The sequence below is a fragment of the Nansenia antarctica genome (genome assembly GCF_963989245.1).
Source record: "Nansenia antarctica genome assembly, chromosome: 1".
NCBI lineage: Eukaryota > Metazoa > Chordata > Actinopteri > Argentiniformes > Microstomatidae > Nansenia > Nansenia antarctica.
In genome coordinates this window covers 45,516,289-45,534,474 of record NC_137674.1, presented here as the reverse complement: position 1 = coordinate 45,534,474, position 18,186 = coordinate 45,516,289, and the positions used below count along the sequence as shown (strand labels likewise).

General features: G+C 44.2%; 2 protein-coding genes across 2 annotated transcripts; one reads left to right on the top strand and one right to left on the bottom strand.

The window, feature by feature from the left end:
- The first annotated feature begins 506 nt into the window (after window positions 1-506).
- On the top strand, window positions 507-6,443 carry trmt61b (tRNA methyltransferase 61B). The gene is made up of 7 exons (XM_080550355.1): window positions 507-1,668; window positions 1,810-1,912; window positions 3,785-3,975; window positions 4,265-4,356; window positions 4,637-4,848; window positions 6,158-6,241; window positions 6,325-6,443. Exons 1-7 carry the CDS (start codon window positions 826-828, stop codon window positions 6,357-6,359), a joined length of 1,560 nt encoding a protein of 519 aa, XP_080406481.1. The 5' UTR covers window positions 507-825; the 3' UTR covers window positions 6,360-6,443.
- Window positions 6,444-7,229: 786 nt separating this feature from the next.
- On the bottom strand, window positions 7,230-9,643 carry spdya (speedy/RINGO cell cycle regulator family member A; the record flags this gene model as incomplete). Its single annotated transcript, XM_080523265.1, has 6 exons — window positions 7,230-7,291; window positions 7,558-7,840; window positions 8,574-8,745; window positions 8,949-9,034; window positions 9,202-9,260; window positions 9,391-9,643. 6 exons carry the CDS (start codon window positions 9,641-9,643, stop codon window positions 7,230-7,232), a joined length of 915 nt encoding a protein of 304 aa, XP_080379391.1.
- Window positions 9,644-18,186: the final 8,543 nt, after the last annotated feature.

The following is an 18,186-nucleotide window of genomic DNA, read 5'->3' as shown; positions in this document are numbered from 1 at the left end:
ACCACCTGTAGTCACTTTTACTTAATGTAGGAACTACTTAATTCTTGTTGCACTGAAGCAGGTGATTGACAGTGTATAGCTTTGTCTAAATGTAAGGGATATCCTATGGTTGTCTAGTGGTGATGTTAGGATTGACTGTGTGTACAGTCTAAATGTAAGGGGTATGGTTTGTGGATGGTGGGGGGGGGGGGGGGGGGGAGGATGACCCGGGGGTGCGCAGGGGGGGATATCCCTTATTTTCTGTAAAATATCCCTTATTTTCAAATCCCAATGTTGACAGGTATGGTTGTACCATCTCTGAATACGACATAGGATCAGCATACGAGACATAATTAATTTACACGTGTCACCATCTGCTGGTTATGTGAAGTACTGCAGACTGCTTCCGAAGGTTGTCGCACATCGTTGACGTAGGACTCATGTGTTTTTACCAACAATGTGGCTGCGACCTCCAAGTGCAAAACGCCGGGGACATATTTCTGTCTCACATTTAGGACAGTAGGTGATCTATCTTATCTCGTTGCTTCTTCGTCACTGAAATCTAATTCAGCCAAATTCAATTGTTTTGATACTGGCAAAATGTACCCAGGCATCATGAATTCTTCCAACGATGTGACACTGTTGCCTTGGTAGCTAATCTGTCCTGGTACCTGCAGGCAGCTCTGTCAGCAGCATCAATACAGAACACAACAATCACACAGTGTCTCACAGAATAACTAAGTGGCAGACATGGGGCAGAATATTTGAATTGGAAGCTGGTGTGATGTAAATCTCGAATACCATACACTGTTCACTACAGTCAGAGTCAGCTCAACTACTACACTGATGTCTGTAGGGTTGCACTTAGGAGGGGCTCTCCTTACACACAGACTGGTGCGGATAGGTGTCACCATTATAGGGCAGCAGGGATGCAGGCACCTAGGCATCCTACACCCTAAACATAAAGCCCTTCAACGGACAGAGGACGTTAGGACGTTTGGAACTGGTCCTAAGGGGGAGAATGAGAATGGCGTGGACCTCTCACCCTCCGACCCTATCCTCACTCGCAGTCGAGGGTCATTACTTGGGAGGAGGAAAGCCCTTTCGCCCTTGGAGAGGATCAGTCGCCTGCTGCCCCAGGAGGCCCTCAGCCCCGAGGTGTTGCAGCTGAGAGGCCAGGGAGAGGAAGAGGTGGAGCAGCGTAATGCAGCTCTGGTTGACAAACACACCGTAGATCCCCCACTCACAGATACTCAGAGGACGGAGGGACTGGTAGGAACTCTGGAGACACCCACCGGAGACAGCCCAGTCACACCGGGTGAGGACCAGGTGGACACTGTAGTGGAATCAAGTCATTCTGAGATTCAGGGAGAAGAGGGGTCTTTTGCCCACCAGGAGGGGTGCGTCGTGACGCCCATTGTTCCCGGGGAGCGCTTGCTTTCTTTCGGAGAGTTGGTTGTTGCAGAGTATAACAAGAAGCGTCGGGTGGAGTTCAAGAAGATGTTCCAGCTCCAGGAGGGGCAGCGTCTCCAGAGCAATTGGGGGGCCATCCAGCACAGTGACATCGCCGGGCGCCACGCGGGGGTCTTTTTACGCACCACCGTCAACGTGCCCCTCCTCATACGACGGGCCAGCCTGGAGGAGTATGTGCTGTTTATGAAGAGGGGGCCAGCTATCGCCTACCCTAAGGTACTGTGTGAGGCTCCAGTCTTAATACTTTCACGGAATCACAACTTTGTTTCTCTTACACAGCTGGCAGCAGGGAGGATATCTCTTTTGAAGAGGTGACATGGTGGCCTGGCATTCACTCTCTCTTCCCTCTCGTTTTAGGATGCTAGCGCAATGCTGATGCTGATGGATGTCACAGAGGGAGACTGCGTATTGGAGTCAGGCTCTGGATCCGGGGCGATGTCACTCTTCCTGTCACGAGCAGGTTTGTGTGCTGTAGAACATACTAAACCCCTCAAAAAAAGTTCGGAAACGTTATTTTGGTTGATTATTCCTCCCCTTTAATAATACCAATACAATAAGGTACAACTTGTCATGCATTCGTGGAATGAGCAACACAGCTAAACGTGCGGGTAGCGGCCCAAAAATATTTAACAAAATCCCCTATATTCTTCTGTTGGTATTCACTCTCGTTTTGAGTTGCTTGGTGGATTGGATGATTGCACTCTCCCACAGTAATAAGGAAAAAACAACACATTGGCCATTTTTACACTTTATTAATTTTACACTGTCAGGGACCTCAGTAGCGTGTGGAAGATCCATACGCAGTCACCTCCTCCTCATGCTGGTCACCAGCCTGGTCACACACTGCTGTGGGATGGCATCCCATTCCTCAACCAGGATTTGCCGCAAGTCAGCCAACATGGTTGCGTTGGTCACTCTGGCACGTACAGCACGCCCAAGCTGATCCCACAAGTGTTCAATTGGGTTGAGGTCTGGACTCACGGCAGGCCATTCCACCCTCTCCACTCCCAAATTCTGGAGGTACACTGTGATGATCCTGGCTCTGTGGGGGCGAGCGTTGTCATCCTGGAGGATGGAGTTAGGTCCCAGATTCTGGAGATATGGGATTGCCACTGGCCCCAGAATATCATTCCTGTCAATTAGGTGCCATTCAGGTGCCAGTCACACACCTGTGACTGACATACACCTGCCAGCACTTGAAGCTCAAAACGAGAGTGAATACCAACAGAAGAATATTGCAGGGGATTTTGGCAAATTTTTTTGGGCCGCTACCCACACGTTTAGCTGTGTTACTCATTCCACGAATGCATGAGCCATACAAGTTGTACCTCTTTGTAAAGGTGACTAAGCAGGCTTTCCAACGATATAAAATACAATACCAATTGGTATTATTAAAGGGGAGGAAGAATCGACTGAAATAACGTTTCCAAACTTTTTTTGAGGGGTTTATAAGAATGGCTGGGTGAGGGAATGAATGTGTATCAGTGGATGTGAAGTTGTAAGTCATACATTATGTTATTTGTTTTCATACAGTATGTCAAATATAAACTATAAGTGTGAGTGAGCTTGTTAGGTACAGTAGTTTAGCATGTATTTAAAGGGATAGTCCACCTTAGGGCTGGGTTCAAAAAATCGATTTCCCGATTCTGAATCGATCTTCATTAAAATGAGCGATTATCGATTCATAAATCCCGAGATCGATTTTTTTTTTTTTTGCTTGCAGCTTCAACCCGCAACGAGATCTCGTGGCCAGATCTCGCGCTACAATAATTTATCATATCTCACGCAACGTGAGGTCTCAACACTAAAATCTAAAAACATGGCGATGGCAGGGACACTCAAGTCACCACCAGGCTTAAAGTCAGATGTCTGGGTGCATTTTGGATTTTAAAAATGTGACGATAGAGATGAGCTGGACAAAAGCAAAGTCATATGTAAATAAAAAGTACATTCATGTAACTGCTTTGGAGTCAATTCATTGATATGTTTAACAATGCTACATGTTATAGGGTTCCTTGAACCATTTATAGCATTAGTTCAGAGAATCTCTTTCATATTCAAGCAAAAAATGTATATTGTAACTAGATCGAATCGGAATCGAATCGAATCGAATCGGAATCGAATCGAATCGAATCGAATCGTGAATCGAATCGAATCGGGCTGTGAATCGAGCTGTGAATCGGAATCGAATCGTTTTGGGAAATCAGTGGCGATACCCAGCCCTAGTCCACCTCAATTTCAATAGGTTGGATAGATTGCTGAACTGTACCGTTGAAAATCTAATGTTAAAGGTGTTCTCTCCAACACATCTGTGTCTCTGTGCTCTCCACAGTGGGCTCCAAGGGCAGAGTTGTGAGTGTGGAGGTCAGGGAGGACCACCTGAGGAGGGCCGTGCTCAACTACAAGCGCTGGCGGACAGCCTGGAGCCTCCGGAGAGGGGAAGAGTGGCCAGACAACGTCCAGTTTCATAACACTGACCTCCGGACAGCTTCCTCTCTACTCGCTGGACAGGGCTTCAATTCAGTAAGGATGCCTCTTTTACTCATCAGATATTCGGTTTCAATGCACTTTGTATAACAAGATAGAAATGACCTCGCTCATTACGGCTGATCTGATTGCACCAGAGCACTGACCAAGGAGTTTAATTGTGCTACCAAGAATATGAGGATGTTTGGCAATGATTGTATAAACTACCAGGGAAGGAATTTAGCTGGGTAGACCTTGATGAACTGTGTGTGTGTGTGTGTGTGTGTGTGTGTCTGTGTGTGTGTGTGTGTGTGTGTGTGTGTGTGTGTGTGTGTGTGTGTTGCAGATTGCTCTGGACATGATAAGCCCCCACTTGGTTTTGCCAACTGTGACTCCACATCTCCATCCCGGGGCAGTGTGTTCTGTCTACCTGGCCAAGTGAGTACTGTATCTTGACGGTAGAAATATCACAAGCAGACTTTAGAAAATTCAGGTTATTGTAATCTTGAAGAATTTGGGAGACTCGGGTCACGTTCAGCAGGCATGATTTTGGGGTGTAGGGAGAAGGAACCGAAACATGTCCAATAACACATTCGTTATTTGTTGTTTTCCTGCCTGACATTAAAGTCACCAGTGTTGATGAACTACACATTGGGTGACAAGGTATTAGACACAGTAGGCCGATGACTTAGGGTTATCCCCTTTCTGTTGAACTCAGTATAACACAGGTCATCGATCTACTGGAAGGCCTCCGATGCTCCGCCCTACCCCTGCAGTGTGAGCGCGTCATGGAGGTGCAGCACAGGGATTGGCTGTTGGCTCCAGCAGTCCAGAAAGACGGGCGCTTCTGTGTCCGAAAAGCACCATCCTCAGAAGGAAGCCAAGAAGATGAAGAGAAATCAGACGAGGACGAGGACGACGATGAAAAAGGTGACAGAACACAGAAAACATCCCGTCGGCATCGGAATAGTCTTAAGTTGCTTCCTCTTCTTTTCCCCTCATCTGCACGGATCTGAGAGAACTGGACAGGTGAATGCAAATATCTACATGGGTGTACTGCTGCTCCCCCCCCCTCCCCTAGCCTGTTCTCAGATCAGTGCTAATGAAGGAAGATGAGGAGTCCCTCATCCCTTTGGTGTCATCATTTCTTCATACTGTATATGTTTGTTTTTTTCATGTTTTTATTGTATTTAGTTTAGTTTTCTAAGCAGATGTTCTTTGGGACAGATATGAGCCCACTCAATTTTATCCACGCCCCCCTCAAGGGGGGAATAATCGGGTCTATGTTTAATATAAGAGATATAAAGAGCTTACCTCTATGAATTATTTTCATCCATATCTCAAAACTTCGATAAGACTCAATTCTAAACGACGGCACAATTTTTTCCGCTGCCTGGTAAACACAGCCGACGTCACTAGCAGGTTTGTACACACACACACAACTCGAGGAGGCATCATGTTCGGTTGCAACGCCCACATTTCCATATCATTGGTAATCTAAAGTAATTTTTCCCGCCTCTGCTCGATTCTATTGGCTCTGACGCTTCAAATGAGTGGTCAATCATCAAATTTGACCAATGGGTTCGAGAGGAAATGCCCTGCGTACCCCGCGCGTCACGAAGCAGGTGTGAAATGGAGGCGGTTGAGCAAAGCAATTGCGAGCAGGAGAGCGCTGCTGGATGCAAACAAAGTCTAAACAGTTGAATTTGGATGGAATTTATGCCTATAGTGATATGTCAATGAAATATAATCAGTTTTACAGTCTGATACACTGATGGTGCCAAAATGTCTCCAAATGGCACAATTTGGTTGTCCGCCTAAACGTACCTGTGCTAAAACAGGTACAAAGTTGCACTGGCTCACATTACAAGCATCTAATTTGGCACAAGTGCTCATCAGACCCTGGAGTACTGATTCCTAGATGATTTGGGCTATAAGCTCAGGTTTCCAAGCTGATATTCACTCTAAAAGCTGTTGTTTTATTAGGTGGAGAGTGAATTTTTTATTTTTCACAATGTTCTAGCTCTATTTATTCTGACACAGTAACATATATTGTGATCACTTGTGACACTTCTACAGCCACCCCACATGTGTTAGCTTTCATTTGATACCAAGATCATTATGAAGGCCCTTGTGATTGTGGAGATATTCTATATTCACTGTGGGCATGTGATTTTGAGCAGAAAACCTGAAAAATAGGATCAATAAGAACAGTCATAAAACTTTTTTTTTCTTTCAGAGGAGACAGGCAGTCAGGAAAATCCACCGTTTGGGAGCGTCCCCTACATTGCTCGACCGCATCCTGAGCAAACTAGCCATTCAGGTGAGTGACATTTCCATCTCTAAGAATGAAATTTCCTTTCCAATATCAGGTGGTTAATTAATTGTGATCTTATTTCATTTCAGCATTCCTGGTCAAACTAAGAAAGTGTATGAATTAGCTTTTCTCCTGCGTGTGAAGAGTCCTCGTGAAAAGCTATGGAGAGATTAATGCAATGTTTTGTATATTGATCAATAAATAACCTAATCTTCTGTACCCTATACTTCTTATGTGATATTTCCAAGTAGTTCAGTCGATGTATAATAAAGAGTTTTCATTCTTTTAAGAAGGCATCTATGGATTCAATCAGACACCCACAAACAGGAAAGTGATGCCCAATATTTATTTAGTTAAACTCTTCCCACCATCCATATCTGATTTACAGTCAGCTATGGAATTGGTGAACAGTTCATTTTATGACAAACCCATTTTATGACACCCTTGCAGGATGATTTGGATCCAAATGTTGAGCAGAAGTGTCTACCACAAACTGCGAGACCGTGAAGTGTGAATAAATAAATTAATACATTAAACATGTCAACATTAAACCAATGCCTACATACAACTCTGAGAGGATTTCACTTCAAATCGTTGCACTGGTTTTGTAAAAAAAAAGTATGTACATAACAAACACAGTGTTTATAACTGAAATATCTCTAAGGTTGTGCATACAATATAAAAGTACCCTTCGCCTGTAAAGTGTGAAGTAATATTGGAATTATATCAATCCTGGTCCTTTTGGTCTATACAAACCTGAGACATGAGTGTGACAAAAATGTATGTGAAGTTTATTCACAGTTTAGGAAAATCCTAAGTGTGAATCTCCATATATAGCATATCCCGATGGAGTTTTTTAAAAATTGCCATTAAGTGGATTAATATTCTGTAGTTGTTACTGAGGACTGAGCTTACGGTGGCTGAATAAAGTGTAAGAACAAACTAGACCAGGATTGGGAAATGTAGTTCCAGTTTGGTTGTTTTGTGAGAGATTCTACTGCTTGTTGATCCTGTCCATGGATGGGTCGTCCCCTGCTCCACAATCTGACTCGTTCCCTGAGAAAAACAGATTAATCTTTCACACAACATACGTTTAGACATGAATCACTGCAATCAAAAGGTGGTTTTCATTCCAGAAAACTACTCCTGACTCTTTACCCTAGTTTTTTTGAGAATGGTGAAATTACTATGGTGAACACTAGGTGGAGCTATTACTCTCACCAAACCAGTTGTGTCACATTCAAAGAGAAGTGTACAGGGGGCAGAGAGAGAAGCAAACAGTTTCCTAGAATGAAAAGCACCCCTGTATAGCAGACACTCACTTGGGGCCTCCTTGGTGCACCAGCAGGGACGCTGGGCCCTGGGTGGAGTGATCTCCAGGCAGAGGGCGAAGGTAAGCGGGGAAGATGCGGAGGAGGATTCAGAAGCAGATAAGGAGGTGAGGCCTAGAGCCAGGCCGGAGCAGAGGGCGCAGGGGGCCGGGGATGCCGAGGGCCCGCGGGGCATGTGCACCTTATCCCGGTCGCCGTAGTGCCGTCGTGCGCCGCTGTGATGCTCCGCTCGCTCCCGCTGCCAGATGAAGTGGGACGGCACAATGGCCATCACCTGGAGGCCACGCATACAGGTTTTAATGTTTTAATGTTGATGATTATGGCTTACAGCTCAAAATCAAAAATCCAACAATGCAGACGAGCTGAAGGCTGCTATCAAAGCAACCTGGGCTTTGATTGGTTTTATGTAATATTCTAATATTTTGAGATACTGGATTTTAGATTTTCATGAGCTGTAAGCCGTAATCATAAACATTAAAACAAAAAAGGCTCAAAATATTTCACTTCATGTGTAATGAATCTAGATAATATGAAAGTTTCACTTTTTGAATTAAATGATGGAAAATACTTTTCCATGATATACATTTTTTTTACCTGTATGCCCATTATTCCACCAAGTCAACTTAGAACCTGTTTTACACTAATGTGCATCTATATGGCATTTAAGCAGGTATGTAAGCAGGCAGTTAAGCAGGCGTGTAAGCAGGCAGTTAAGCAGGCGTGTAAGCAGGCAGTTAAGCAGGCGTGTAAGCAGGCAGTTAAGCAGTCAGGTAAGCAGGCAGTTAAGCAGGCAGTTAAGCAGGCGTGTAAGCAGGCAGGTAAGCAGGCAGGTAAGCAGGCGTGTAAGCAGGCAGGTAAGCAGGCAGGTAAGCAGGCATGTAAGCAGGCAGGTAAGCAGGCGTGTAAGCAGGCAGTTAAGCAGGCGTGTAAGCAGGCGTGTAAGCAGGCAGGTAAGCAGGCAGGTAAGCAGGCAGGTAAGCAGGCAGGTAAGCAGGCGTTACACTTACCTCCTCACAGCAGCGGCGGCTGACGGCGGCCCTGAACTCGATGCGCGCCCACAGCTTGTCCCTCTGCTTGAGGAAACGGGGGAAGTGCCTCCTCCAGCTTTTCCCTAGCGCCCAGGGGAAGATCTCGTACTTGCTCTCCTCCTCATCCTCCTCCATGGTGTTGGCAAGGTAGCTGTAGACATGCCAAAAGAGTTAGTTTAACCTCAGGTTCACCGTTACAGTGAAGGGCCCAATTCAGTTCCATGTTTAAGTCAAAGGGGATACATTTAAGACTGTGACAATTTAAAAGATAATGCATGTTGTGTAATGTGAAAGCTGCTGTAGATCCACAATTGATGACAAAACAGGTTGATACAGATGCCTCCCTGAACTTACAGTGCAAGGAAAAAGTTCATTCTGCTGTTCTCGCTGATACTGAAGCGAGCTCTCTTGAAGTACACAAAGGTCATGGCTAGGAGGTACTGAAGTAAGAAGAAGGTAAGTGCCATAAAAAGTGTGAATATGTAAGGAAGGTAGTATCATACAGGTTGCACAAACATATAACCCCCCCCCCCCCCCCCCCACACACACACACACACACACACACACACACACACACACACACACACACACCTAAACAATGTATTACCTTGTCTGTGATTATACAACAACAATCCATCCACAGAAAGTCTTGTATCAGATCGTCATCTATAAAAGCAAGTAGGTGACATGAGTGATGACACTGCTTTCAAACAAACAAATGTAATGTCAAGGGGTTATCTTTGAAATGTGGATTCAAATCCATGAGAAAAGTCTGTTCTCTTTGGTGTTTTCTCACCAAACATTCTGAAGAAGGCTGCCATCTCCTCACGTTGTATCACAAGTGTTGGGCTCGGGGATAACTTGCCCCGGCGGACCTCGTCTTGCCGCCGGCTGGGTTGACTCTTCTCCGGCGGGCCCCGGGCTTCGTGTAGGTTGGGTCTCTTGAGCCTCAGGCCCCTCCTGATCTGGAGGGTGTGCGCCGTGTGGGGTTTGATCCGCACGGTGACTGACTGGGGCGTCTGGCACCAGCTGTGTGTGTGTTTCATCATTATAGCTCCTGCTTTGGCTCCGGTCATTGTGTTCAATGTCTTCCGAGGTAACGTACTTGTGAGAAAAAGTAGGTTAAGTTTAACAAAATGCCATCCACAATTCATAGTTAGCAACAATGTGCCAGCTATCTAGATGACTTGCTGAAATGCATTAGCTAAGTGCTATGGCATTAGCTTAATGCTTTTGGACTACTAGGCAAGAGCTCTCACAATATCAAGTGGATAGGTAGATAGTTCATTAGCTAACCTACTATGTAGGCTAGTAGTTAGTCAGCTAGCTAGTAATGGTTGTAAAACGTAATGGTCTGAGGCAAATCAGTTAGCTAACATTATGCCTTAAGTTACCTGAGTTAATTGGAGTTACATCACCATGCAGTCTTGTTAACCAGAGCAGAGGTGTGGCCAGGCCCAGGTCCAGGTCGCCCCCAAGGACTGGCTACTTACTTAAAGCTAATAAGCTGCTATCTAGCTAATATTTCTTTCTTGTGTGACAGGACAAAGTCAAAGAAAAAGAAAGAAGTTCAAGTAGCGTTAGCTAAAACGGTTTTAGTACATCGGGTGATGGAAAGAATAGATAGCTACTCCACTAATAGTCAATGGTGAATGAACCAGTCCCGTCGCACTGCCACACAGGTGGATCACGGGCGCGCTGAGACGAGGCGAGAGGTCAAAGATGACAGACCGCTGCGATCACTTATGGGGTGCGTTCGTAAATACGCTCTGGAAATCTGATCAGCACTCATGGGATGCCTCTTCAGTTGGATCTTTGGACCGAGGAAGACCATACTCTAAGGTAAGATTGGACGATTCGGCACCTTGTACCTTTTAAGTTTTGAGTAGCTTAAATTATCCACACAATTCAGGACTTATTATTTGAATGCTTTGAGCATCAGACATCTGTAATTGGGTGTTGCTTTATTGACTCATCAAGGACCCCAATTGAAATAAGCCAGTGGCTTTCTTGGGTTTTTATCCTGTTAGTTGACCTTGTATGTAATATGTACTTTCATGTACCTACTTCTGCAAATCTTCTAATAAAGTTTTCAATCAATCAAAAAAAACTGCTCTGCTGTTGATTTTCTCTTACAGCCAACCGCCCCGAAGAGAAGAGGTCCCAAGGTGTTGTTGAGGTATAACATAGAGATATGTATATTGTATGACTCCATGTATTACTGTGTATCATAATATGATACAATATATATAATATATATTGTACAATTTTACTTTTTACAATTTTATTGTACAATATATATATTGTTTATGTGAGTAGCTGTGACTATTACTATGTCCATTGGGAGGCGCTGTTGCGCTGTGTAATGACGTATGATTGGGATGTCACTAAATGTGGTATAAGACTTCACTCTCTTTATCTTGACCTGTATCTCAGTGAGAGCCAGTGGCGGACTCAGACTGTTTGAAGGGCAGGGGCGAAAAGAAAAAAAGGGCACCTACTGCACAACATGGGACCCCATCAGTGCACATGGTCAAGTTTAGACCATTGGAAGGGCAGCCAATAGGGCACATCCTCTAATTTTGCCACTCAAAAGGGCACTTTAGTGCAACGTTTTTCAACGGTGGGGGCACATGGTCAAGTTTACACCATTGGAGGGGCACCAATAGGGCCCATCCTCTCATTTTCACCACTCAAAAGGGCATTTTTTCCACTCAAAAGGGCACTTAAGCGGAACGTTTTTCAACCGTGGGGGATATATAGAATATATATATGTAACTATATTTTTTTTGTTTTGTTTTACTCTTTAGCATAATGTGAAATATGAGCACACAAGCATGTTCTATGCCCTCCTCCAGTGCTTTAGAGTGAGTCATATACAGTCTTGGATATCTATAGTGATAGTGAGACACAAACGAGATGGACATTCCCTCATATGGGTTTAAAATGAACAGGTGTAAGAGATATTGTGGAAACTCCCTTTCACCAATCAAATGCCTTTATATCCATGAGGGAGTGCACAAGTGGACACCTCAGGAAAGGGGTGGGGAAGTGGGATTCCAATTCTGAACATTACCTTCTTGTGATTTTATTCTTTTTCTAAAAGTTTTTTTTTTTTTTTCTTTCCTAACACCAGGGGAGCCACCCCTCCTAAATTTCGTTGTTTGGTACCTGTACTGTAGCAATGACAATAAAGTCCATTCATTCATTCATTCATTCATTCATTAAAAATGGTTAATCTACAGTGAAACATGGCATGGCATTACACAAGGAACAGGAAAACAGGTTTTAATAAACAATTGTATTTCTTTGGTAACATACAGTATTCTGCTTTCACACTTTAGTTACAGATCAACATCATGTTTCACAGAATTCATTATTTTACAAAATAAGTATTTTTTTGGCACTATGGACTTTTGGCCACTTTTGGCAACTTTGTACTTTCAGTAAATTTCAGTAAAAACTCTAAAAAAAAGAAGGCAGTACATTGTATTACAACAGAGTTTGTCTGAATTCCTGAAAAAGCTATGCTAAGACTATAAGGCTGCACTTATGTTGTATGACAATGATACACAGCTAACCCACCTAGCTTTGTGCACTTGCTCTGTACATGGAGAATCACATTTTGCATTAGACACCTTTAACCACTGATCTAAGGTCCGTTTTACTATTCGCCAGTAAAGGCAATAGGCTCTATACAAAATGCCTCTCTCCTCCCTTTTAAATTACAATCAACAAAGTGCATATAAAAGTGCATATTATTTACAGAGTGAAAAAAACAAACATATAAACGGAAGACTCCAGGGTTAAGGCACTGCAATTAAATCGAATGACAATACTGATGATGAAAGTTGAGTCAGGCAAAGTTTTGGTAATATTTGAAATCCCCAAATTTCTTATCTTGGGGAAGATATGATAAAGCTACATTAGCTACAGTACTGTCTGATGAAGTACCAGTGTGGAGACATTACAGCAAAACAACATGCACCTGCAATCTTTACCACAAGGGGGCAACGTTGCACTAACAAATCTCAACTCTGAATCACAATCAATACGTATCTCTGCTAGTTAAAGAGTGAGACACTTCTCACTCTCTCAACTAGCAGTAGTGGGTTGTACATGGTGTGTGGGGCGACCACAATCCCAACACAAACAATCCTAGGTGTCCTATCCTCTCATGGAGTCACATCTCAAAGTGGCGGTACATGCTCTCCACGTATCCCAGAACCCTTTGCCAGTCCGGACCTCCTGCCCTCAGCATCTCCTCCACTGTCTGCAAAACACAGAGGGATTGAGCCTGCCCACCTCATCCAATATGCAACTGTAATTACATTTATAAGCAGTTTAACCTAGTATTTGGTAGTGATTTAGTGTTACCTAATTCATTTGTAAAGAAAGGGGTTGTTTGATGAAGTAAGACTCACCAGTGATTGGGTGATTCCAACATTCTCTCCTGTCTTAAACGCCAGGCTGAGGTTCTCCATCTGAGGACATCAAGATCATCATTATTGAAAGAACATGCAATGCAACAATAGAAACAAATGATTTCAGTTAATTTACAATGCGTGTCTGTGTGTGTCTGTGTGTGTGTGTGTGTGTGTGTGTGTGTGTGTGTGTGTCTCCCACCTTGCTCTCAGGGCTCAGAGTGCAGTAGGGGATGTGTGAGGGGAGGTAGGTGTGATACACTGCACAGAAAGCCAGACCATCCGCCCAGCTACTGCTGAAGTTGGTGATGTCAATATTCTGGGAAAGAGACAGAGATGGAATCGTGTTGTTATGGGAAGTGTTTGACATTTCCAATCAGATAAGTCTCCCAGTGCCCCCTCACCATATCACACACACACACACACACACACACACACACACACCGCCAGTTACCTTGTAGCCCTGAGTGCGGCTCTGACACCAGCGCAGCAGAGAATTCCTCTTAGAGCCGCCATGACGACGGAGCAGTTGGCTGAAGCCATCCTGGGACCTGGTGACAACAAAAAACACACACACACACACACACACACACACACACACACACACACACACTTTAGAGACACTAACTTCATGACCAGCTACATAAGACCACTAGGAGAAATCTGGATTCAACCATGGAATTTGATGCTTCCTGCCACTATTAACCTTTGTATAATCCATTGTCTAATTTTTTTTATGGTCTGACGTGATGCTGTGTTGATTTTGTATTGATATATGATATTATGCTTTTAAGCCTGTCCAGATACGACACATGTTAATTCACTTTCTAGCTAACAACAACACTGTAAATACACAAATGTAAATTGCTTACATTTTAAAATTTTCAATAAAAAAATAGGGAGGTCTATGGAGCTGAAGAGACCTGATTGTATGATGTATGAACTCACCTGGGCTTAGTGCTCTTGTTAGCGGGCAGGTCTGTGAGGGCAGCATTGTACTGGTTCAGAGTCTCTTCCTGTTTCCCTGTGATACCAACAGAACAGTGCATTTTAGAAGAACAAAAAGGGCCATCAAAATGATGAACGCTATCTACTGTATGCTTGATTGATTGAGGGTCACAGGCACACTTACTGAACACACACACCCACACACACACACACACACACACACACACACACACACACACACACACACACACACACACACACACACACACACACACCTGTATGGATGCTGGACCAGCTATCTTGCCGTTCCAAGCCTCTCTTTCCCCTGGGTTGGCAGAGGTTCTGAAATTATGACATTTATCTATTCGTAAGCAATATACTTATATCCGGATTACATTCAATTACAGTGTAGCGCTGAGACGAGAGGGGTGCGCTGCTGGGACATACTAGTATAGTAGATTGAAGGGGCTCTCTGCTAATGGGGTTGAACAGTCCTCAACCAAGGCACTTCATATAATTAAAATGCTGTTATTTATGGTGGCATTTCAATTTCGCCTGACTCAACTTTCGCCTGACTCAACAAAAACTTTACTTTTGATGGTGTTTGTTCCATTGAACATGCCACAATACATAATGGCTTTTTAAAATTCTATGAAGAGAGCCTGATGTCCACCTTGCTTCGTGGATGAGAGTACCAGCCAGATCCCCCCTAGAATTCCAATCCATTGTTAATTTTGGCAGGTTTTTAGTCACTTAGTCTTAGTCTTTAGACAAAGATGCACACCAGTTCTAGGCATTCCCAGTCCTTCCTCCATCCTTCCTAGTTCCAGTCCTGTTCCAGTTGACAAACTGAAAACATTCCAGTGCAGTTAAATCAGTCCACAAAAACTCCAAAACATAGTCTAGCCCTAGTCAGATGAAAACCACACCAAAATGCCTTCAGTCAACCAAAACTAGACCAGAACCAAGAACGACAGGAATGACTAAATGTGACCAAAACCAATGTGCAAACGACTAAAAAGCCTGCCAAAATTAACACTGTAACAATCCAACATTTTCTAAATGTCATTCTCAAGGACGTTACAGGAACTGTGATGACACGCATGGGACACGAAATGTGTGAAAGATGCAATGCCTCCTGCCTCTGGTCCTGGATGGTGTGTTTTTTGTAGTGTTACGCTCATCAGTGCTCGGATAGGCCCATGGTTTCGCATCGAGACCTCAAACACTCACAGTTGTGGTCTTACCTTGTTTGTAGATCCCGTCGTTGTGCCAACGTTGGACTGGGAGGTTCCGTTCTGTACAGTGGGGCAGTCTGAGGACACCGGCAGTCTGGACAGGCTTCTATAGAATCAAGGAATGTGCTTTGATATTATTGGATGGCCTCACACACACACAGAGCAGAAAATAACCACCGCTGTTCAGCTTAATCAAGAGGTCAAAACTTGAGATGCCAAGACAACTGTTTTCGCTACGATTTATTCTGCTACATTTCCACTTCATTTCCAGTTCTGAATCAATGTTTTTACATGGTTCCTTGAAAAGCCTTATCTTCAGCTGCCCCTGAGAACTCTTCGTCTACTCCAGCGACACTCAACCCTCCAGACTCTAAGACATGGCTAATCAAGTCTGATATTCATATCTAATGGAAGTTGAGTAGAATTTGATTGGTATAGCATTGAGTATGGAGACTCTTTTGTTATAACTTGACTGTACTACTCATTGGTAGAATAGCCAGCCATAGAGTATCAAGGCATTCCATCCCGTCATAATCACATTCATTTGAACAGGGAAGTCAGTTGTGAGAAGGTTCTCACACAAAAACAACATTCTGACATTATGTATAGTACAGTGGAGGCTGGTGACTTCCAGAATTGAGGAGGCCAATTTTTTTTCTGCTTGCTCGCTTCACTCGCGATGGAATGTTCCCTGTTCTTCTTATCTGTCTTTGTTAAAAATTATTAATTTGTGTTTGGCGGTACTGAAGGGATTGGGACACTCTCAGGATGGTGGATGAAGCAGCTTTTATTGCCTGCACAATGGGTCATCAAATAAACAAAACAATTGGCATGAATCTCTGGTCCGCCTGCAGCAGCTATTGTCCCTTCTGCTCAGGCTCACAACATTCACCACAACATACTACATACAATCAATGACATGTCAAAAGCACTCAAACACTATGTCAATCAGACACACAACATACAATTCAGAACAATACTTCATCCATTTCTAATATTTATCCTGCAGAACAGCACTCATACGCGTGTGGCGGAAAAAGGTACTACACGGAGGCCAGGCCTCCTGTTCCCACCCATTTTCAGTGATTTGGCCAATCACATATTGCCATGAAAAAAATTGCATTACATTGACTTCTATGAGAAACCACTTTCCGACAGGAGGCCTGGCCTCCGTGTAGTACCTTTTTCCGCCACACGCGTGTATGAGTGCTGTTCTGCAGGATAAATATTAGAAATGGATGAAGTATTGTTCTGAATTGTATGTTGTGTGTTTGATAAAAAATATAATTATAGCTTTTTTAAATCTCTCTCTCTTCTCTCAAATTATTGGGGAGGCCAGGCCTCCTCCACCTCTATGGAGGAGCCTCCACTGGTATAGTAGAATTAAAACCATACAGACACAGGCCATCATTCCTCTTACCGTGACCTCTCCGTGGTGGCTATCCTACATGTTTCATGGGTAGCATGCCCCTCCTCTCCACTCCTCTCCTCATTGGTCACGTTCCTCAGGTACCTTTTGGCCACATCCTTGGTCACGCCTTTCGGGTCGGTTCGAGCCTCCTCCACAACCACAGCCTTAGTCCCTTCACCCTGGGTCTCCAACCCTTCCCCTCTTCCTCCTCCCTTTCCTACCCTGTTGAGCCCCCTCTCCCTGCCCCTGTTTGTCCCATCCTGGGACTCAAGTGTGTTCTTGTCCGCAGCAGCCTTCTCTTGATCCTGGGTCTGGTTTTTGCACTGGGTCTTGATTTGGGCCTGGGTTGGAGCCTGGGCCTGGATTTTGCCATGGGTCTGGGTGAGGTTGGCCAGTCTCTGCCTGCTCTCCCTCAACTCTGCCCTCAGAGTGGCCAGTTGACCGTCTGTCTCTTTCTGCCTCTGCTGGGCAGACGTCATCTCCTTCTCTGTATCCCGGTGGACCACTTTGAGCGAATTCAGTTCTTCCTCAGCCTCGGCACGCATCCGGTCACCCACAGCTACCGCCACCTGGAGGTCAGCCTGGAACTGCAGCCACTCCTCGCGCTCAGTCTGCAAACAAACAATGTCAGTTAGCTAGATAGCTGCCAATCCAATCTTTAACTTTATTTTCCACACTCAAGCAGTCTCCCTTACATTTAGGTTCTCAGTTAAAATATAGTTTGTATCAGTGTTAACAAAGCTCTATTCAGTTCTGACAATCTTTGTGTCATTGCTGGGTAACTTGGTTGCAACATAATAAAATAAATGGGCATACACAAATACAAGACTGTAAAAACAATAAAAGTAATTAAAATAATAAAATAATAAAACAAATGGGTTCAAAGTGCATCAGCAGTATCTAAAAAATGTCAAGTCATCTTGGAGGTGACGCAACAATTTTTTTGGAATGACTCGTACACACACACACGCACCAACCCCCCCACACCCACAGCAAAACCTCATTGTACCCCAAAGGAAATGACTGCTAGCGCCCTACACACTGTACCTTCAGAGGCAGTGAGGTGTTTATATGATATGATCAAATGTCCATTTGGCTCTCGTTTATAAGGTGACTGTACAGTTGAACGGAATGAGCAGCAAGTCTTTGCAGGCTTAGAGGGAGTGCCACTAGCCTCACGAACCACATGTGGTACAACTGGACCCAGTGCCAAAGAGTTAGCTCCTAACAGGCCCTCTCTATTCAGATGCATCGCTATCAGCTCACATCGACTAACCTGGAATGTGTGTGTTTACCACTTTTACTCCCAACGGTTAGTGATGCACAGTGACTATTCAAACAAAACACACACACAAGTTCAAACAGGGAAAGCTAATCAGATTTCAGCATCACAGGCTATGACATCATCTTGTTGAGTGAAGCCAAGGGTGGATACCATGGAAGTCCTGAGTCCATGTCACCAAGACCATGGGGGGGGGGATCTCAATGGTCTACAGTGGTTCCCTCTCCTCATCGCTTTTCCTACCATCTGTATGATTGATATGAAAGAGAGACAAGTGAAAGCTCAGTCC